Genomic DNA, 22,660 nt, shown 5'->3' with positions numbered 1-22,660 from the left:
AGAGCAACTACGGCAGTGAATAATTATCTTGGGGATTAAGAAGCCTCTTTAGCTGTATTTGATCGTTTTGTTATCGGATCACAACTGGTTTCACAGCACGGAAAACGGCACCCGTAGGTGATATGTAATGAAGCCATAAGAGCTAAGAAGCCTGGAACATGGAACGCAACATTCGTTGTCAGACCAAACTAATAAGCCGCTGAAAAGTGTATGATGCGATTCTTGAGTTTCTCCCTGTGTATTTGATAATCAAAATATCCACGGGTGTACTGCTGGTCTACAGTATCCAACGGGCACAATATGTCGGTGATCATACATGTCGCCATCATCAGGTGAACTGGGTTCGGTCGCGGCGGCGGCCGATTTAAATACCCTCCGCCCGTGGCGCACTCCCTCCGCCGTCCGCGCCCCGCGCCGCGCCGCGGTGGAACAGATTGCGACGGCGTCTGAGATGACGTCGGCGTGATGGCTCTGTCCCTCTGAGCAGCCATTGCGTACGGATCTCCGTACCGGCACGTTCACAGGAGCTCAGTCCGCCAGTTCACCTGATGATGGCGACATGTACGATCGCCGAAATATTGTGCCCGTTGGACGCTGTAGACCGGCAGTACACCCGTGGATATTACGCTAAAAAGTGAAAGTGGTACGAATGTTGGGTTCCACGTTCCGGGCTGCTTACCTCTTATGACTTGGTTCCATGTCACCTCTGGATGTGGTTTTCAGTTCCACGATACCGATTGTGATATGATTAAAAAAAAAGATTGAATACAGCTGAAGTGGCTTCTGAATCTCCAAGACAGCTGACGATTCCAGGGTGACTTGCTGGAGGCGTGAACTACCACTGTCGCATACGATCTCATCATGCTGGTGGGAGGACCGCTAGCTGTTGCGCTCACCCCCAGTCGTCCCTGGCGTCGTCCACGTCGGGGTCGTGCTCGTGCTCGTGTTCAGCGTCGTGGTCGGCGTCGAGCATGGCCATGAGGTGGGAGTAGCGCTCGTCCTCCTCGGATATCCTGTCGAGCGGCGCCGCCTCGGCGTGGCGCGCCTCGCAGCCGTCGTCGTCGCCGTCGTCGTCGTCGCCATCCTCGTCCTCGTCCTCCTCGGCGCTCTCCTCGATCACCATCAGCTTGGGCGCCGACTTGGAGCGTTCGAGCGGCGGCCGGTAGTTGTGCGAGCCGGTGGCCAGCAGCAGCTTGCGCCGCGGCAGCGACGGGTTGTCGTACAGCGAGTTGGCCAGCGACAGGCGCGCGTTCTGCCGGCTCACCTTGTCGCGCTTGAACTCGGTCAGCGCCTGCGCCAGCCGCGCGCGCAGCTGCGTCGCCATGCGCCGCGCCACCGCCTCCTTGCTGCACAGCACCTGCGGGCACCACACCACACACTCAGCGACACACGTACCAGATAAAGACACGTAGCGAGCCGGGAGCGGAAGAAGCGTCGGGGCCTCAACCATCAGATACGAACCTAACGACTGGGAAACTTGTCGAAATACCGCTGCTTGAAGACTAAATTTTTGGGATTAGTAAACAAAGCGACTGGCGAACAGTCTTGCAGCAGTGGTAACACCGGTTCCCGTCAGATCACCAAAGTCGGCCTGGGCTAGCACTTGCATGGGTGACCATTCGGTCGGCCGAGCGCTGTTGGCAAGCGGGATGCACTCTGCCCTTGGGAGGCACACTGATCAGCTACTTCCGGTCTCGGAAACCTACATACCGGCGCGGAAGTGGTGTGCTGACCACCGCATCAAGTGACGCTTATGGACTGAGGAGGATACGGCAGCCGGTCAGTACCTTTGGGCCTTCATGGCCTGTTCAGGGAAGGAGAAACAAAGCGATTCCGCGCTGACGGATCGATGACGTCATGGAGATGGAGATGGACATACGAGCTACGAGGAAAGACCAGTGAAGGACGTCACTAACTGTACGAGAACATTGCACCCAAGACAAAAATGGCAAACGACCGGGACCTCCAAGGTAATAGGAGTTTTCGATCGCGGAAGTTAACGTTACTGATGTAGTACAATATCAGTCACAACGGTTAAATATAGGTTTTCCTCGGAGACGTAACTCGAACTAAGCCGCACGGGATTAGCCGAGCGGTCTGAGGCACTGCAGTCGTAGACTGTGCGGCTGGTCCCGGCGGAGGTTCGAGTCCTCCCTCGGGCATGTGTGTGTGTGTGTGTGTGTGTGTGTGTGTGTGTGTGTGTGTGTGTGTGTGTCTGTCTTTAGGATAATTCAGATAATTCAGGTTAAGTAGTGTGTAATCTTAGGGACTGATGACCTTAGCAGTTAAGTCCCATAGGATTTCACACTCATTTGAACATTTTTTTGGTAAATCGAACTAAGGAATGCGCAGTTATACACAAACTGTCGTGGCACATTCGTTGTCTTTGCCAGTTGACAATAAAACTGTCACCTTCCAACATGGCAGACTTCGTGCTACTGTACAGATCAGTCTGTCAACACAACCTGCTTAAAAATTTAAAAATTATAATCGATTTCAGCGTCGTTAATCATAGCAGAATGGCAGTATCGCAATCTTCCACGCTATCCCCATCTCCATTAGATCTACGCAGCACTAGCAAACAAAAAGATCCAAGCCATCATTCACAAGAAGTAACGACATATGTTCACGTAAGTCTGACATCAAATACCAGATACAGTAACAGGGTCGTCAACTTCACATTGAGAGCACGTTTACTGAGCACACAAGAAAACAGCAACGGTGCTGAACTTCCATCCTGAGCAAAGAATGTCCCTATTTATGTACACGTGCTATATTCTAGTAAATTCGAATATTCCTTAAAAACATCCAGAAACTATAAATATTAAACAGTGAATAAAAATCAGGACACGGGAGTCAAACCGCTGATTGGCACGTCTCTGGTCAATGTCTGTAAGAGCAACGCCACTGCGGAATATGTAAACATGCAGCAATATTGTGGGAAAAAAAACCACGAACGACATATACAAATGAAATAAAAACATCGTAAGCACTATCTGTGTAATATATGACGCCAAATTTCAAAGAATATTCCGGTGGGCAGCGTTTTTTACTATATCCAACTTTTCGTCATCCCAGAAGTGATTTTTGTTGTTTCCCAACTCTGGTTGGTTGGTTGGTTGGTTGGTTTAAAAGAGAGGGAGTGACCAAACTGCTAGGTAATCGGTCTCTCGTTCCGATTAAAATAATTCCACAAGGGTGGGAGTAAAACAATCGAGACATACAAAACATAGCTGGAAGAAAGGAGAAAACCACAAGAATGACAGAAGGGCAATAAACACGTAGAAGAGATCTAAACAAGAGAGCAGATTACCATGCCTGGCTTACCATGAGAATAAAAAGGAGAAGCCAGCCACTCTGAAACACATTAGAACCTCTACCCAAAAAGCATTAGGGTGGAGGATACAGAGGGACAAAGGACATGCGTTAAAACTTAGATCAAATGATAAAACCTAATCTCACGAATAAAACGTAAAACTAAAGCTGCTGTTGAGTCATTGTCGCCCAACACCGAAGGCAGGGTGCTGGTAGAGTTAAAAGTCCGCTGCAGTACGGCTAAAAGTGGGCAGTCCAGCAAGAGGTGGACTACCGTCATTTGTGAGCCATAGCGACACCGAGATGAGTCCTCGCGACGGAGAAGGTAAGCACGTGTTAGCCACGTATGGCCAGTGCGGAGACGGCACAGGACAACTGATTCCCTGCGAGAGGACCGCATGGAAGACTTCCACACATTCGTAGTCTCCTTAATGATACGCAGTTTGTTATGCGTACTGTTATGCCATCCCGTCTCCCACAGCCGTAAAACCCTGCGGCGTAAGACAGAAAGCAGGTCAATTACGGAGACGTCCACCTCCAGAAGCTGTTTCCGCGTAGCCTGTTTGCCCAGCCTGTCGGCAAGTCGTTCCCTGGGATTCCGACGTGACCTGGAAGCCAAACAAACACCACTGAACGACCGGACCGTTCCAGGGCATAGATGGACTTCTGAATGGACGCCACCAAACGATGGCGTGGGTAGCACTGTTAAATAGCTTGTAGGCTGCTCAGTGAGTCAGTACACAGGAGAAATGACTCGCCAGGGCATGAGCGTATGTGCTGAATAGCACGAGATATGGCCGCCAACTCTGCACTGAAAACACTGCAGCCATCTGGCAAGGAATGCTGTTCAACATGTTCTTCATGAACATACGCAAAGCCTACGTCACCATAAGCCGTCGGGCCGTCGGTGTACACCACTTCATGGCCACGGTACATGTCGAGAATCGAGAGCAAGTGATAGAGGAGAGCTGGCCGCTGTGACCGAGCGGTTCTAGGCGCTTCAGTCCAGAACCACGCTGCTGCTACGGCCGCAGGTGCCTCGGGCATGGATGTGTGTGATGTTCTTAGGTTAGTTAGGTTTAAGTAGTTCTAAGTCTAGGGGACTGATGACCTCAGATGTTAAGTCTCCTAGCGCTTAGAGCCATTTGAATCATTTTGTTAGCGGAGAGCCACAGGGTTAACGGAGTCCTTAAGCCCATGCGAAAGGTCCAGAAGAATATGCTGCCTAGGTGTACATCATGGAGGTGTACGTGAATGGACCTAGAGAAGAGGTGGTAACGGGAAGGACTCCATACAGAAGAGACCAGATACGAACAGCAATTGTAAGCCCTGACCTGGGCCGCTTATATGTGATATGAACCGCCATGGTTGGGAAAAGGAGACGGTAATTCGGATGCGCAGGAGAAATAAGAACGTGTGCAACGTAACTGGCGAGCAGTTGGGCACGTCTAACCTTCAATGGAGGGACTCCGGCCTCCACCAAGAAACTAGTCACCAGACGCGTTCTAAAAATCTCCCATCGCTAGTCGAACGCCACAGTGGTGCACTGGGTCGAGTAAACGCAGCGCTGTGAGCGCCGCCGAACTGTAAACCGGATTCCCATAGTCAAGGCGGGATTGAACAAGGGCTCTGTAGAACTGCAACAGCGTAGAGCGATCTGCAGCCCAGTTGGGGTTGCTCAGGCAGCGGAGGGCATTTAGATGCTACCAGCACTTCCGCTTAAGCTGACGACGATGAGGTAGCGAAGTCAATTGGACGTAGAAAACCAGTCCTAATAATCGATATGTCACCACTAAAGTGAGTGTATCGTCGTTAAGGTAAAGATCTGGTTCTGGATGAACGGTGCAACGCCGACAGAAATGCATGGCACACGACTTCGGGGGCTGAAAAGTGAAAGCCATGGGCTAGAGCCCATGACGGCCCATTGTGAATGGCTGCCTGTAGGCGCCGCTCAGCAGCACTAGTACTAGAGGAACTGTACGACATGCAGAAGTCATCCGCACACAGAGAAGGTGAGACTGACGGCCCTACGGCTGCTGCTAGACCGTTAATAGCCACTAAAAACAGACACACAGTCAATACGGAGCCCTGCGGAACGCATTTCTCCCGAATACGGGGGTACTATGGGAGGCACCCGACCTGGATACGGGAAGTACGCAGCGACAGGAAGTTTTTAATAAAAATCTGGAGCTGGCCCCGGAGACCCCACTCATACAATGTGGCAAGGATATGATGTCTCCAGATCGTGTCGTATGCTTTACCTAAGTCAAAAAAGACAGTCTGGAAAAGGCTTTTCGGATAGCAGACTCGAGGGACAAAGATTATCAGTCGTAGAGCGACCCTGGCGGAACCCGCCCTGACATGGAGCCCGTAGGTCACGTGACTCCAGGACCCAACCCAATCGCCGACACGCCATACGTTCCAGCAGCTTACAACAAATTTTGTGAGGCTGATGAGCCGGTAGGTATCCACATCAAGCGAGTTTTGACAGAGTTTGAGCACCGGAATGGTGATGATCTTCCGCCGTTGCGATGGAAAGATGCCATTGCAACCAGATCCCGCTGAAGATGAGAGGAGATGCCGCTTGCAATGAGACGCGAGTTGTTTAATCATCTGGCTACGGATCCGATCCGGCCCGACCCAGAAGCTGTGTCAGGGCAATGTGCAAGGGCGCTGAGGAGCTCCCACTCTGTAAATGGGGCGTTATAGGGGTCACTGTGGCGTGTAGTGAACGAGAGGACTTTCCTTTCCATCCGCCGTTTGAGGCCACGCCATTGATGTGAAAGCCAAGGGCACCTGTTGGGGAAGGCGACGTATGGCACCCCGTGGTCGACACGTTCCTCTCCCGACACTTCTGTTTCCATCGTTTTATATGCTGGCGAACGCGGGCACGGAGCCGCTTAAAAGCTATTAGGTGCTCTAGGGAAGGGTGCTGCTTATGTCACAGTAGAGCTCACCGACGTTCTTTAATTGCCTCAGTGACTTCCGGAGGCCACCAAGGGACTGCCTTTGGCCGGGGCACCCTAAAGAAGGGGGGATAGCGTTTCCCGCCGCTGAAACGATCGTTGTAGTGACATGCTTAACGCTAACATCGATGGCACTATGTGGGGGAGATTCAGCGGTGACAGCAGAGGTGAAGGCTTACCAGTCTGCTTTGTTCAAAGCCCATCTAGGGGGAGTGACAGGAAGATGGGGAAGTGGTCACTACCACATAGATCGTCATGTGCTCTCCAGTGGATAGATGGGAAGAAGGCCAGGACTGCAAACCGAGAGATCAATGGTCGAATATGTGCCATGTGCCACATTTAAATGTGTGGGGGTACCAGTGTTTAAGAGGCAGAGGTCAAGTTGTGACAGGAAATTTTCGACCTTCCTACCTCGGCTAGTAAGCATGGCACCACCCCACAAGGGGTTATGCGCGTTAAAATCTCCCAAAAGCAGTTGATCGATCAGTGCAGTCAATACGTTCAGGGGTACTGCACCCTCTGGAAGAAGATATACATTGAAGACAGTTATTTCCTGCGTCGACCTTATCCTGACAGTCACAGCTTCAAGAGGGGTTTGAAGGGGCACAGGTTCACTACATACTGAGTTCCTGTAATATCCGTTATGGCCGCGGAGGGCAGGGGTACGCGTTGCCGGAAACCAGGTTTCCTGGAGGGCAATGCAGAAAGCAAGTGTAAAGCTTAAGAGTTGCCGTAGTTCAGCCAGGTGGTGGACAAAACCGCCGCAATTCCACTTGGGATGACGTCATCGTGAGGCTGGGAAGGCACTGAACGCTCAATGAGGCAGTCTACGCCTCACGGTCACCTGCTGCCACCAGATGAGTACCTGTGCGATTGACATCCATTGTGTCTGAGGGCCCAGCGAGATCTAGGTCCTCAGTGGACGCCAGAATCTCCACCTCATCCTCAGACACAGATCTTGAAGGTAGTGGTGGTGGTGTGGGTGCCACCGCAGTACCTTGGTTCTTGGGTGTGTCTTTCTTTTTAGGTATATCTCGCTGCTCCTTAGGTTTGTCCGGCTGGGAGGGCTTCACTGATTCAGTCTCAGGGCCTGAGGAGGATCGGGGAGCCCCACTACCAGCTACCTGTGGTTGCTTCGGCAATTGGCGGGTGTCAGCTTTGTCACTGGTCCCCAACTCTGCCTTATTTGTCAACGCTAATGAGACACTCTTATCAATTGGTGTTACTTCCGCGACTGACCTATTCTACTTCACAGACTGTAGGCGATAAATAATCTTACGCGTTCTCGCTGCCAGTCAGGTAGTTTGGTGTTCCATGAGCCATTTTGCATGATAAATCTCAATGATTTAAATCGAGTCATTTTACACACACACCGCAAAGTTTTAAGTATGCTGAATGTTTCGAAGAGTTTTTTAAATCTAATTCTACATTTATACTCCGCAAGCCACCCAACGGTGTGTGGCGGAGGGCACTTCACGTGTCACTCATTACCTCCCTTTCCTGTTCCAGTCACGTATGGTTCGCGGGAAGAACGACTGTCTGAAAGCCTCCGTGCGCGCTCTAATCTCTCTAATTTTACATACGTGATCCCCGCGGGAGGTATAAGTAGGGGGAAGCAATATATTCGATACCTCATCCAGAAACGCACCCTCTCGAAACCTGGCGAGCAAGCTACACCGCGATGCAGAGCGCCTCTTTTGCAGAGTCTGCCACTTGAGTTTGATAAACATCTCCGTAATGTTATCACGCTTACCAAATAAACCTGTGACAAAACTCGCCGCTCTTCTTTGGATCTTCTCCATCTCCTCCGTCAACCCGATCTGGTATGTATCCCACAAAGATGAGCAATACTCAAGTATAGGTCGAACGAGTGTTTTGTAAGCCACCTCCTTTGTTGATGGACTACATTTTCTAAGGACTCTCCCAATGAATCTCAACCTTGTACCCGCCTTACCAACAATTAATTTTATATCAGCATTCCACTTCAAATCGTTCCGCATGCATACTCCCAGATATTTTACAGAAGTAACTGCTACCAGTGTTTGTTCCGCTATCATATAATCATACAATAAAGGATCCTTCTTTCTATGTATTCGCAATACATTACATTTGTCTATGTTAAGGGTCAGTTGCCACTCCCTACACCAAGTGCCTATCCGCTTCAGATCTTCCTGCATTTTGCTACAATTTTCTAATGCTGCAACTTCTGTGTATACTACAGCATCATCCACGAAATGCCGCATGGAACTTCCGATACTATCTACTAGGTCATTGACATATAGTGTGAAAAGCAATGGTCCCATAACACCCGTGTAGGACGCCAGAGGTGACTTTAACGTCTGTAGACGTCTGTCCATTGATAACAACATGCTGTGTTCTGTTTGCTAAAAACTCTTCAATCCAGCCACACAGCTGGTATATTCCATAGGTTCTTACTTTGTTTATCAGGCGACAGTACGGAACTGTATCGAACACCTTCCGGAAGTCAAGAAAAATAGCATCTACCTGGGAGCCTATATCTAATATTTTCTGGGTCTCATGAACAAATAAAGCGAGTTGGGTCTCACACGATCGCTGTTTCCGGAATCCATGTTGATTCCTACAGAGTAGATTCTGGGTTTCCAGAAATGACATGATACGCGAGCAAAAAACATGTTGTAAAATTCTACAACAGAGCGATGTCAGAGATATATGTCTATAGTTTTGTGCATCTGCTCGACGACCCTTCTTGAACGCTGGGACTACCTGTGCTCTTTTCCAATCATTTGGAACCTTCCGTTCCTCTAGAGACTTGCGGCACACGGCTGTTAGAAGGGGGCAAGTTGTTTCGCGTACTCTGTGTAGAATCGAATTGGTATCCCATCAGGTCCAGTGTATTTTCCTCTGTTGAGTGATTCCAGTTGCTTTTCTTTTCCTTGGACACTTATTTCGATGTCAGCCATTTTTTCGTTTGTGCGAGGATTTAGAGAAGGAACAGCAGTGCGGTCTTCCTCTGTGAAACAGCATATGCGCGTTACTAATTCTTACCCAGCAAGGTTTACGCATTACAATAATAGAAGTTCTTTTACGGAATAGAAATGCTTTTCAACATTTTGCTTTGCCGTCTGTCAGACATTTTATTCACGGGGTAAGCCATCAAAATGTTTAGTTTCAGCACTGTGCACCCCCTTTTGTGCTAAAAACTGTGGAGTAACGCATGTCATTTTTTCTTCTGGTACAGTAAGAGAAGAAATAAAAATGTTGAGGTTCGCCGATGACATCGTAATTCTGTCAGAGACAGCAAAGGACTTGGAAGAGCAGTTGAACGGAATGGATAGTGTCTTGAAAGGAGGATATAAAATGAACATCAATAAAAGCAAAACGAGGATAATGGAATGTAGTCGAATTAAGTCGGGTGATGCTGAAGGAATTAGATTAGGAAATGAGACACAAAGTAGTAAAGGAGTTTTGCTATTTGGGGAGCAAAATAACTGATGATGGTCGAAGTAGAGAGGATATAAAATGTAGACTGGCAATGGCAAGGAAAGCGTTTCTGAAGAAAAGGAATTTGTTAACATCGAGTATAGATTTAAGTGTTAGGAAGTCATTTCTGAAAATATTTGTATCGAGTGTAGCCATGTATGGAAGTGAAACATGGACGATAAATAGTTTGGACAATAAGAGAATAGAAGCTTTCGAAATGTGGTGCTACAGAAGAATGCTGAAGATTAAATGGGTAGAGCACATAACTAATGAGGAAGTATTGAATAGGATTGGGGAGAAGAGAAGTTTGTGGCACAACTTGACCAGAAGAAGGGATCGGTTGGTAGGACATGTTCTGAGGCATCAAGGGATCACCAATTTAGTACTGGAGGGCAGCGTGGAGGGTAAAAATACACTAAGCAGATTCAGAAGGATGTAGGTTGTAGTAAGTACAGGGAGATGAAGAAGCTTGCACAGGATAGAGTAGCATGGAGAGCTGCATCAAACCAGTCTCAGGACTGCAGACCACCACAACAACAGTAATTACGTACATTATTGTTCCTTTTGAAGTACAGTGAATTACTTACAACAAACTTCATGAGGAAATAAATTCGCGCGGTTCCAGACTGAAGAGCCTAGAACCACCCCCCCCCCCCCCCCCCCCCAGCCACAGCGGCCGGCCCCAAAGTTCTTAAACAGACGTCTACAAGATGTAGTGCGTCAGTATGACGTATTATTCTCACAGCACATTTTTGAGCAATGAAGACTGCACTCCATCCGAAGTGTGAGAGGTGAGAGGATGTGCATTTTAACTCAGCGTTGAGAGAAGACCATATCTGTCTGTCGCTGATCCTCTGAATTCCTCTCCTTTTATGAAGGTTTCGAATTCATTGTTTTGCAGTTAATGTGAGGTAATTGATTACTTAGCAATTATGGCAGCTGAAAATTCTAATAAATGAAAAAAAAGATGCCTTGGTCACAGTGTCTTATTGACGGATGCCCGTCTCGATCTCCTCTGCAGGTCACCTTCACGTCTGGCTCTGCAAGGTGCCGTTTGTCAGCTGATACGAATGGCAAAGGTAACGTACTTATTATTCTTACCAGTATTGATGAAATGCAGAAGTTATTAACACCACTGTGATCACGAATCCTACGACATGGCGTCAACTACGAGCTGAGTGATCTCTTCAGGACTGACTGGATATTTTACACTGAAGATCATCTCGGCGAAGTGCATCAATGCAACTATGAGGCGCTGTGTGTTCGCATCACATCTTGTGTATATTTTATGATTGACAGAATTATGTATTATCCGTACTGTTATATCTGCATACAATATACAACCAAAACAATAATATGGTTTTTTTCTGCTTTGAACATGGTGCATAGTTACTAGGCTTCATCTCCTTTCCTTGTCTACCACGAACTTTAACAGGGCTGCCGTTGTCCCTGCAGTGCAGCAGATTTCACAAATATCTCTATTTAGTTATTGTTCCTTACTCAAATTTGCTTTTGGTTGGCCTTCTTTTAAAAATTTCCTCCTGCTTATGCAGCTTACATTGCTCCCACTCAGCTACGCAGTTGATTCGACAGCCTTAGGTGCTGCGTTGCTTCTTTAGATCTTTCACTGGATGTTCTGGTTGGAGAAGTGACTCGACTCATCGAAAAATGAACTCGCTACCAATCTAAATGAGTCTGGCAGCGTCTCGACTCCTCTTGTATCGTGAGACAGTTGTGAGAGCAATCTTCTGGACAGATGGTGTGCCAGGGGCGTAGCCTAATTCTGTGCAGGTTGGAGCATCTTGATTCATGTCGCTGCTGCACTGCCCCACAGGAGGGCAATCTACTGAAGGTAGCGGAGCAGCGTTCATATGGAGGCAACACCCAGGTGGAAGGACGAAGTTACGAGTTTGATTTAGTATGACAGACAAACAACGCTTTCACACGTCGGACAGTGGTACAAACAGCTGAATGTTGCCAGCACATACAGAATCCGAGTAAGGATGCTATCATCTTTATTTAGAATTCGATTTTTGCAACCGCATCAAAATTCCAAGAAACTTAAGTTATCTCAGCATTTTCATTCCTCATAGATCAGACGACCAGCGATATCTTACTAAACGCAGTGTTGGTCCTCAAAGTCTTGCTTAAAATGAAACATCTGCCCATCTTTGTTGGGTTTTCCGACACCTTCACGTCGAAAGGCTCCTCCTCCTCCTCCTCCTGCTTCTTCTTCTTCTTCTTCTTCTTCTTCTTGTTCTTTTTCTTCTTCTTCGCTCCAAGGTGCCTTTTCCGATTTCAGCTTTTAAGAACATCCTATTTTGAGTCTCCCAACGTCCGTTTTTCCTGTGTGTCGTTCGAGTTGAGTCTCGTGTGTAGTAAATTCTCATTTCTTACAAGGCCCCTCCTTGAGAACCTTTTCCAAATCAAATCTCATTTCAGCCGACAGTATACTGCTTCTGTCTTCTTTTCTTTTCAATCCCAGATTCACTGCCATAGCGCAAGACAGGCATAACCATTGTCCCAGGAGGAACTACCAATGTCCAGACGAATCACAGGAACGAAGCAAAACAATTCTAGGAAACATTGTATCTCAAATACATACCTTGAGAGCTATGAGCTCTTCTATAATGGAAGAGATATGTTCTACAGGACCTAACATGAACAAGTACCCATAGCGCTTAAGAGATGCACTCCAGAGCCTATGCGCACTGGACGTTTTTCTTGTTTTGTTCCGTGTTGCCTCCTTCCACAATATGGAAAGCAAAGAGCTTGCGGTAGAGGAGGTTCACTGTCACAGTTATTAGAATGATTTTCACTTATAATTTGCAATTGGGTCGTTTCAGGACCGAGGTCCGTTACCTCAAGTTGATACATTTACCCTTCTCCATCATCCCTGAAAGTTTGTAACATCGTCACAGAACCACTGTGTACATGCTGTTTAGAGTCTCTAATCAGCTGATCCTACGATTATTTCTGCTTTTTCTCATTAGTTGTTTAACGCAATATCGCATATTTTTGATGCTCCGTTTCTTGTGTTCTGTTTTATAGTAGAAATTTCAATGTTTTTTGTGTTTCTTTCTCGGCTTACTCTGTCTCTGAGTTCCATATCTTCAATCCCTATTCTTGTCAGTTTTTTTTTTCTTCCGACTGTTGTAACGTTGCTTTTTGTGTACAGTATTTAATGTTATTCTATTCAATCTTTATTTCATTCTATGGCAGTGATTAATAGCTACTACTGTAATCTATGTCGGTAAAGTTTTCTGATACTTTCTTCCTACAATACGTATATTTTGCATACTTCCTGTAAGGACCTGGTCTTTTGTATAGCATTTGTTCCATTTGGCAGTTAATCGATAGACTTTTCAATCCTTAATTACAATGTGTGTCATTCAAGAAAATCATTTGGTACCGATCTGCATAACTTAGAAGTATCATATGTTCGGAATCGGTGTTGTGAAACTTAATAAAATATGACACAGATTTTACTCAAACGAAGGCGTCGAATCTGGTAACTAGTTTATGAAGTTCTCGTCAATCTCATCTTTCAGAGTCTAGAACGGCTGTTAATCGGAATGCCATTGTGGGCTACGGGAGGAAGAAAGTGCAACATCCGGAGCTAGCTGGGACGGCACTGAATTCTGGTATAGTAAATGACGACGCGTTCTCTGCGAGCCTGGTGTCGATGCTGCGGAAGATGATGTTTGGTTTTATGGGGCGCTCAACTCCGTGGTCATCAGCTCCTGTACAAAGTTCTAATTCTTACACAGTCCAATTTGTTTACACAGTCCAAGCTAGCCACCTTCACGAATGATGATGATGATGATGATGAATCGAACACAAACACCCAGTCTCCGGGCAGAGGAAGTCGATACTGAGGAAGGAGGACTACAGTTTAATGTACCAATGGCGATGAATCCCTTAGAGATGTACAGCAAGCTCAGATTGTAGAAGGCAATCAACCTTTCCAAAGGATCCATTCCAACGTTTGCCTTAAGTGATCCAGGGAATCCACAGAAGACCTAAATCTGGATGGCCGGGTGAGAATTTCAACCGCCGTTTTCCCCAATAAGAGTCCACTATCTTCATGACTGCACAAGTTGCCTCTGTCGTGTCGATACAGCGAGTTCATGCAACACCAATGATGGCAGCATCTGAGAGAAACTACTAGGTTGGTCTGTCATGGCAATTTCCCTGTTCTTCAGCGTTTGCTGCAGCGTGGAAAGGCCCATCAATGATGGGTTAAAACTAATCTATGACTTGTCCATCTGTTTCCTTTCATTCCGTGGATGGATAAACTTAATGTAGCTGAAATTACATTCGCCTTGGTGGAAGAGAAGCCGTGTACTACACCTGCATGTGAGTCGTGAAAACTTTATTCTGGTTGCAATCGTATTTTTTATGATTAAGATCGTGTAGGGTAACTTCCCAAATATTTGACTGGATTAAATAATTTTGACTGGCTTAAATAATTGTTGACTGGCTTAAATAATTGTTGACTGGCTTAAATAATTGTTGACTGGCTTAAATAATTGTTGACTGGCTTAAATAATTGTTGACTGGCTTAAATAATTGTTGACTGGCTTAAATAATTGTTGACTGGCTTAAATAATTGTTGTCTGGCTTAAATAATTGTTGTCTGGCTTAAATAATTGTTGTCTGGCTTAAATAATTGTTGACTGGCTTAAATAATTGTTGACTGGCTTAAATAATTGTTGACTGGCTTAAATAATTGTTGACTGGCTTAAATAATTATTGACTGGCTTAAATAATTATTGACTGGCTTAAATAATTATTGACTGGCTTAAATAATTATTGACTGGCTTAAATAATTATTGACTGGCTTAAATAATTGTTGACTGGCTTAAATAATTGTTGACTGGCTTAAATAATTGTTGACTGAAAGACACCAAACCGCTGTACAAGCTGGCCTAAAGAAGTGCCGACGTTGGATGATTGCAAATTAATGCAGAACTGTATTCCCAGTTACTTTACTGTGCGGCAACTCCCTTTAAATATAGATGGATGCCAAGTATTGTGCAACAGAAAATAGAGCGAGATAGATTAGATTTTTCGTTCCATAGATTCAAAGAGGCGCCATATTGAAGGATGGAGAACATGTCATATAAACTACAGTAGATATTACATACCCATAAAAGAAGTAATATGATAATGTTCATTCCACAAATCATAGGGGGAAATGATTTTTAGTGATGTAGTATAAGTAAAATATCGTAAATGCTAACATCTCATAGCGAAAGCAATAGTAAAGGTCTGGAATCCGTCACAGTGTTTAAATACTACGAAGCTATGTGAAATGTGAGAAACACGTCAAACCAGTAATAGTGAGCATGCATGGAAGACAGATTTGTTGAAACGATTATGGGGAAATCTAATACATTTGCGAAGGTAATCCGCATATAAGACGCTTTAGCTATCTGTTCTAGAATACTGCTCGAATGTTTGAAGTTCGCATCGGTAAGGTTTAACGGCATCCACCGAAGCAATTAGGATTATTATAATCATGAGAGATCGTTATATCCTATACTGTAATGTTACATAAATGCTCTGAGAAACTGAACTGTAGTCTCTGGAATACAAGAGGCATTGTTCTAGCTAAGCTCTCTCCGATGGGTAAATTTAGAGAATCGATATTCGAGGCAGTCTGCGTAATAATCGATCTGCATGTGTCGTATCTCATGTAGATGTCCAGAAAAAAGGACCGTGGAGATAGCTGACTATCATTCTTTCCCTTAGAGCCATCCACGAACGGAACGGAACACGGAATCGCTAATATTGGTATCAATTACGCTCCGTCATGCTCTCTACACTGGCTTCCTGAGTATAACTGCAGATGGAGAAATCGTAAGAATGTTCTCCGTTCTCATTTATTTAAGAGAAACAGTCCTCTAGACAAGTCAGGGATACTAACGGTGCAGATAGGAGAAAGTAAAAAAATTCGTACTTTCGTTCTTTATTACTGATCTTCAAATACCCGGAGGATTATACTAACGTCATCTTTGGAAGCGCAGTATTTTCATTTAACGACCGTAGCGTGTGTAAATATTAGTGGAGGAGACCAGCTGGCAGCCGTTATGCGTAAATCTGACGACACATCCCTGGAGGGAAATGTTAGCACAGGGCTGAAAATAGATCTCTGACACGAAAACCAAAACGTCTAAGTGAAGAGCAGCAGATGCAGTGGTCGTGCAGGCATTGCTAGGGAACAGAAGGAACCAACAACAGCTCTTCTTATAGGTAAATCACACGCTCTATACAAACATTAGGATTGCAGGGACATTAAGATTGCATACGTGCTACCTTGCACCTGTAGACGCTGTCGGTACTGTAGACAAAGTAAATAGTCTGGAAGGTAATTAAAGCACATTCTGGAGGGTTGTGAACATTAATACACCAGAAACAATGTTAATACACAAGTCAGTGCAACGTTTCTGTTTTTATGTCTGAGCATTATGCTTCTAAGACATCTCAGTTTAAGTCAATGAAGCACTTTAACTTGAAAGAGTTTGGAACCCTGCTAATTGACTAGAATTACTTCATAAATGAGTTAGTAATGAAACTGGAAGGTCCTAAATGTTCACTTAGTAACTATTTGTGTGAATGTCTATGTGCAATAGCCAAGTTCATTTAATGCTTGATGACTTCATGCAAAAATTCCACATCACAAAAGACAAAAAAAACGGCAGTCATACTAATGAAGCTGAAGTTTCCCTTAGTAATTCACCCGATAATGTTCGGGGACGTAATTCTGCATTTGGGGTTCTCCAAGGCTCGATCTCAGATTCACTATTGTACCTCACATATGTAAACGACCTTCCGTCTGATGTACAATACTCATAATAAGTTCTTTTTGCAGATGACACTTTTACTGTAATCAATTCCAACATACATATAGAAACAGATGAAACGGTAAATGAAATCCTTAAAAGTTCAGTGATTGGTTTTCTGTGAATGGTCTCACCCTCACAAATGAAAACACAACACATTCAGTTCTGCACAAATAAGGGTGCTACGCTCATGGTAAATGTAACACGGTGAAGAAACGATAGATATGGTAAATTTAAATTAAAGTTTTAAATTAAAAAAAGAGAAAGAACACATTTTGAGCTCCTGGAATAACTTTGCTCAGCGTCATTTGCACCCAGAATCATTACAAATAATTGGGAGAGACAATTTAGGACGTTGATATGTTTTGCATATTTTCATTCAAAAATGTCATATGGAATAATGTTCTGAGGTACTCGTATTTAGGAAAGAAAGTCTTCATTGCGGAAAAGCTTGCTGTAAGAATATTTTGTGCTGCTCATGCACTACCATGTTGTAGACATCTGTTTAACGAGTTGGGCATTCTAACTGCTGCTTCACAATATATTTATTCCCTCATGAAGATTGTTGTAAATAAACCACTGCAGGTCAAAAGGAACAATGACGTACATAATTACAACACCAGAATGAAAAATGACATTCATTGCTCCACAGTGATGTTGCTTTTAGCAGAAAAAAGGGGGTGTACAAAATTGCAAATTTTTTTTTGATGATTTAACCGGTGGTACGAAATGTCTGACATACGGCAAAGTAATATCCGAAAATAAACTGAGAAATTTTCTCCTTGACAACTCCTCCTATCCCGTAGAAGAATTTCTATTACTGCAATGTTTAAAATGTGGTGGGTAGGAATCACTAACATCTGGGCAATTTTTTGTAATATATACATACTTAAAAAAAATTAGAAATGTTCACAATGTAGCCATATGTACAAATTTATTTTGCAATTAGAATGTAAAATTTCTCATTCTACATCATTAAGACCTTCATGCGAAATGATCCATTGAACATGGAACTAAGTAACCAACTGATACATAGAAAAACGTAATTCAAATTTAATGTTTAAAAGAAATTTGAAATCTTATTCTCATGACGCAGAATCTATTCTGGGCCTAGCTGAATCACTTGTGAATAAAGACCCGTGGGTGAGAAATGAATTAATCATTTGGTTCCTTACATACAGACCTTAAACTTGGTCAAGGCCAAATTTTGCATGGGTTTGTTTTCTCCAAGTGGTATACTGCATGCACTCACATGACAATCAGTTTTCACGGGAATAGGTTAGATTAGGGGTTTCTTTGTTTTAAAAGAGAAAAGTTCTTGTAAAACTTTACATTGCTATTAATGGCTGACACCGTCAAAGTCGCAAATGGTGGCAGTTTGGGGTCAGTGGAATGCACGCTACAGGGCGTCTGGCTCGGAGTTGTCGCTGCATAAGCGATTGCAACCGTTCGTTGTGTCACTGTGGTGCCAACTGCCGCTCATATTGCTCCCGCAGATGCAGTACGATGCGCCAGGGCCATACGCCGAACACCATGGTCTTCCTTCTCGGTTGTGTCATTTGGCCATCCGCAGATCTAACTTCTTGCGACTGTACAATACTAACACCGCTGCCAACAATCACGTACAGTGGCTGCATTCCTACCAAGTCGTTCTGCAGTATCGCAGAAGGAACATCCGGCTCTTCGGAGACCTATTACGCGGTCTCATTGAAACCCAGTGAGACGTTGTTAGTGGAGTTGGGTTGTTTGGGGTAAGAGACCAAACAGAGAGGTCATCGGTCTCATCGGATTAGGGAAGGATGGGGAAGGAAGTCGGCCGTGCCCTTTCAAAGGAACCATCCTGGCATTTGGCTGGAGCAATTTAGAGAAATCACGGAGAACCTAAAACAGGATGGCCGGACACGGGATTGAACCGTCGTCCTCCCAAATGCGAGTCCAGTGTGCTAGCCTCTGCGCCACCTCGCTCGGTAGTGCCGTTGTTGGTGGGGTCCTTGTCGTGTTAAAGGTATTCTTGACTAATATCAATTCACCACGTTCAGTCTCAAAGTAAGTAACGCTCAGGATCGCTACAGCCTTTACTTAAAGCAAACCTCATTAACCCTCCGTTAGTTGCGCTGCTGCTGCCACTCTTATGCGATTGGCGCGAAACTGGAAAAGTCATCGTCTTTCAGATGTAGAAAAACACCTACCAACCATCTCTTATGTCGCACGATTCCTTCTCGGTGTTGTGACCTTTTCCCGTCAATGTAGTTTCATTTGAAACTTTAGGTAGACGTCAGACTACAACACGACAACAAACAGAATAAACATTGCTGATAAAATCTTCTGAGTCCTTAGGAAAGTCATGCTGCTATTCAGTCTTCTTTATTGCTTAACTTTCGATTCCCCTACTGTGATCTTCTTCAGCATCGCCAGCCGCTGTGGCCCTCCTGTTCTAGGCGTTTCAGTCCGGTACCTGCTAAGGTCGCAGGTTCGAATCCTGCCTCGGGCATGGATGTGTGTGTTGTCCTTAGGTTAGTTATGTTTTAGTAGTTCTACGTCTAGGGGACTGATGACGTCAGATGTTAAGTCCCATAGTGCTTACAGCCATTTGAACCATTTCGAATCAGGATTCCTCTGGTGTCCGTGGATGGCTCAACATTGTCGGAAGACAGTGTCGTGTTTTCTTACAGTCCGCAGCTCGTGGTCGTGTGGTAGTGTTCTCGCTTCCCGCGCCCGGGTTTCTATTCCCGGCGGCGTCAGGGATTTTCTCTGCCTCGTGATGACTGGGTGTTGTGTGATGATGTCCTTAGGTTAGTTAGGTTTAAGTAGTTCTAAGTTCTAGGGGACTGATGACCATAGATGTTAAGTCCCATAGTGCTCAGAGCCATTTGAACCATTTTGTTCTCTTACAAAAGGCTATTTTCCTGCACTTTTTCGGAGATGTGGAGTTACTGGGAATAAATCTTCCGGCTACTATTGGTGCACCACCATCGCTAAATAAATACTGACAGCAGAATCCAAAATAATATTACTGCTGTGCAGCCTCGGTTGTATCCCGGTAACTGTTTATTTTGGTGTTCATTTGCTGGATAGCAGGTATCCACGAAGACGAAAGCCTGTAGCCGTCATCTCTACTCAAACTCAACTCATTCTTCTATGTTTTGACTGGTTCCCGAAATTTCCTTCTATAAAAATTGCTTTCTCTGGCTAGTGCGCGTACCTTCTTAAAACCCGCAACCTGGTCCGTTCTTCTTGCTGCTCCGTTACCGCTGACCTCAATTTTTGTCTTACGCGTGTGCAGCGTTCTGGCTCTTTGACACTTTTTTCTTATCATTTCTGTTTCGCCGGTATATAAAGGGTAATTATAATTAGAATTGAACTTTCAAAACGCTGTAGAAATAACACCACTGGTCGGAATGACGTCAAATTGCAACGGAATATTATCGGAGAAGGGAGAAACGTATGGCAGAAGAAAAAAAATAGTGTGAAAATTGATAAATAGATGGCGCTGTATGTGCCAGGATTCGTGGAAACACCTGTAATACGCACGTGCCATTGGAGTTGGTCTAAACACGCCGGGTACACGGCTTTTCCTCCTTTCGCCATGACTGACTCAATGCAGGATCGCGCTCTGCTTGTAAAGCTGTATTACAAGAATGATGACTGTGCACTCGTCGCTCGGCAGAAGTTCCGGATACTGAAGAGCTTCAGAAAAGGCGTTGCTCCGATGACTGCCGTGGGTCTGGAGAAATGATTCGAAAAGACGAGTTGTGTGTTCGAACTTTTATATATCCATGCATAGTTTGTTACATTTTAGTCATAACCTGGTGCAGAGGCTTTATGTTTAAGATTTCCAACCCCTCTATAAGTTATTTGTTTTGAGATATAACTGCGTTGGTCTTTTATCTTTGACAGTCATGGTCTCAGACATGCGCAATGTTCCCCGCCATGTTGATTTGCAGCGCGTTATCTAGTCCTACGTAGTTTCACGTGAGCTCCCTAGGCCCACCGCACGGCGTTCACGGAGACGAGGCGCACACCAGAGCTTACGTTAAGTCTTGGTGTTGACTTAGTACTTAAGTACCGCATTTTTAAAAGGTGACTACGCCTATTTGGGTTGATTTAGTTTTATTTCTAGACCATGCCCTCTTAGACAAATTATAGATTCAGGTACATCTGTCTGAAGAAGGCTCAATTATGTGTGCTGAAACGTAGGGAAAGGTTGGTTTCATTACCGCAATCGACGCTGATAGTTTCTTATATATTAGATCTAAAAATGCCAGTGGGACCTCAGTCTCCGAAGTCGATGGTACAGCTCATTTTCGGATGAATGTTGTTCGTAAAACGGTGTAATTTATGTAGCGCTTCCCTGTCGATGCTGATGTTAGGGGGCTGTGGTACGAGGTGGTTAGTCAGAGAGAGAGTGGAGTACTCACAGCGTGGCAGCGCAGCTCCTGCTTGAGCCTGCGGCCCTCGTGCCGGTAGACCCAGCAGAAGACGCGCGGGAAGGCGGCGGGCGCGGCGCAGTAGGTGAGCCGGTGCGACCAGTACTCGGTGAGGCCGTGCTCGCGCGTCACCGCCTTCAGCCCGCTGCCCGTCACCGTCACCTTCATCGCCACGTCCGCCTTGGCGCTGGCCGTGTAGTTGCGCCACAGCGTCGACACCGGCTTCTCCACGCAGCCCTCCCCTGCAAACAACCGACAGCCAACCGTCACTACGAGATATTCTGGGACACCTTTATTCAACCCCTCCTACAAATACTGGAGGAAACAATAGCGACAGATGGAGATGTCGCACAGGCAGACGAGCTTTTCGTCGTAGTGTCTGCTAACAATAGGTCCCATCTAGAAGAAATAACAAATGGAACACTCAAAACAGTACCACAATAGTGTCACAACAACATATTCAAGATAGTCGATAAAAAACAACATACATCTTACTGAAAGTGTCCCTCCAGAGAAACTCTAGTGTTAAATTAGGGGACACAAACATTAAACGAGCACTCACCACACGTTATCTTTGAATACACATAGATGAAAAGAAAAATTTCCATTAACACAAGCGCATTGTCACAAAGAAACCAGAAAAAATTCTACACAAACTGGCAAGACTAAATTCAGAGGAATTTAAACTGCCCCCGTCAGATGCCGCGAGTATACCATCGTGCTCTCTTCGAGTCGGCAATTAGCTTCGCCTCCAGCACATGGGCTCATAGGTTGAGTCTATCAACGAACTGGACCCTCGTGAGACGAGGACGAAGGAACAGCTTACTTAGTCGATCGGCAGCTTTCAGCACTACCTCAGTGGAATCACTCTGTGTGGTGCTCGGAATCTACCCAATAGATATTACGATGAAATGTAGAGCGGCTATGTACTGGCTGAAGGTGGGAACGCACGACCAGGTTCGAAAGGTCACTGGAGTACCAATGGACACGAAACGCCATTTAAAGAATTGGAGGATAGATACCCGGTGAGGTGCGTGGGACACAGGTGATAAGGACTACATGCTGCACCAGTTCTTTCCCGATGTAAGTGAGAGACTAAAACTCAAACTTGTCGATCCCAGCCGCAGTATGATCCACTTAATTACAGGACACGGCCCTAACCACACGCACGTTCACGCATGTGGGGAAGAAGGCTCCCCAGAACACATCTTTTTCTGCGGACACTGTATCAGCAGTCACACTTCACACTTACGCCACAACAATATTCAAACGACCATACACACAATGCTCAGAGACGAAGACCAATAGCGACCTATAGATAGTGTGTCCGACCCAGGCAATGAGTCTATATGCGAATACAGGAAGGAATCCACATGATGGAAAACAGTACTGATTCCGAAATGGAATCGGGTGATATGATACCGACATTATCGTAAATCAAAATGAAGAAATACCCTGAACAGTCAACACAATACCTAAAAGATAACAACACTATACCTAAAAGATAACAATCTCAACAACTCTGTATCAAAGTAGAAAAAGAACCTACTGACTACGTATTGTAAAAGCTAACTGTTAGAGATCAAGGTTTAGTTAACAGAAAATCTAGAGTAAATGTTAGATTTAGATAAAGAGGTGCGAT

At 45.2% G+C, this 22,660-nt stretch overlaps 1 protein-coding gene across 1 annotated transcript in view; it reads right to left on the bottom strand.

Moving 5' to 3' along the window:
• Positions 1-22,660, bottom strand: part of LOC126330168 (protein FAM43A) — a 592,769-nt gene that overhangs the window by 14,482 nt on the left and 555,627 nt on the right. The window contains exons 4-5 of the mRNA XM_049996337.1: positions 21,010-21,260; positions 897-1,357 (exon numbers count right to left, since the gene is read on the bottom strand). Of these exons, the coding sequence (XP_049852294.1) occupies positions 897-1,357; positions 21,010-21,260 (712 nt within the window). The remainder of the gene's footprint in view (positions 1-896; positions 1,358-21,009; positions 21,261-22,660) is intronic.

Source organism: Schistocerca gregaria, chromosome 2 (assembly GCF_023897955.1).
Source record: "Schistocerca gregaria isolate iqSchGreg1 chromosome 2, iqSchGreg1.2, whole genome shotgun sequence".
Taxonomy (NCBI): Eukaryota; Metazoa; Arthropoda; class Insecta; order Orthoptera; family Acrididae; genus Schistocerca; species Schistocerca gregaria.
The sequence above is the reverse complement of the archived record's forward strand: the minus strand, read 5'-3'. Positions and strand labels throughout refer to the sequence as shown.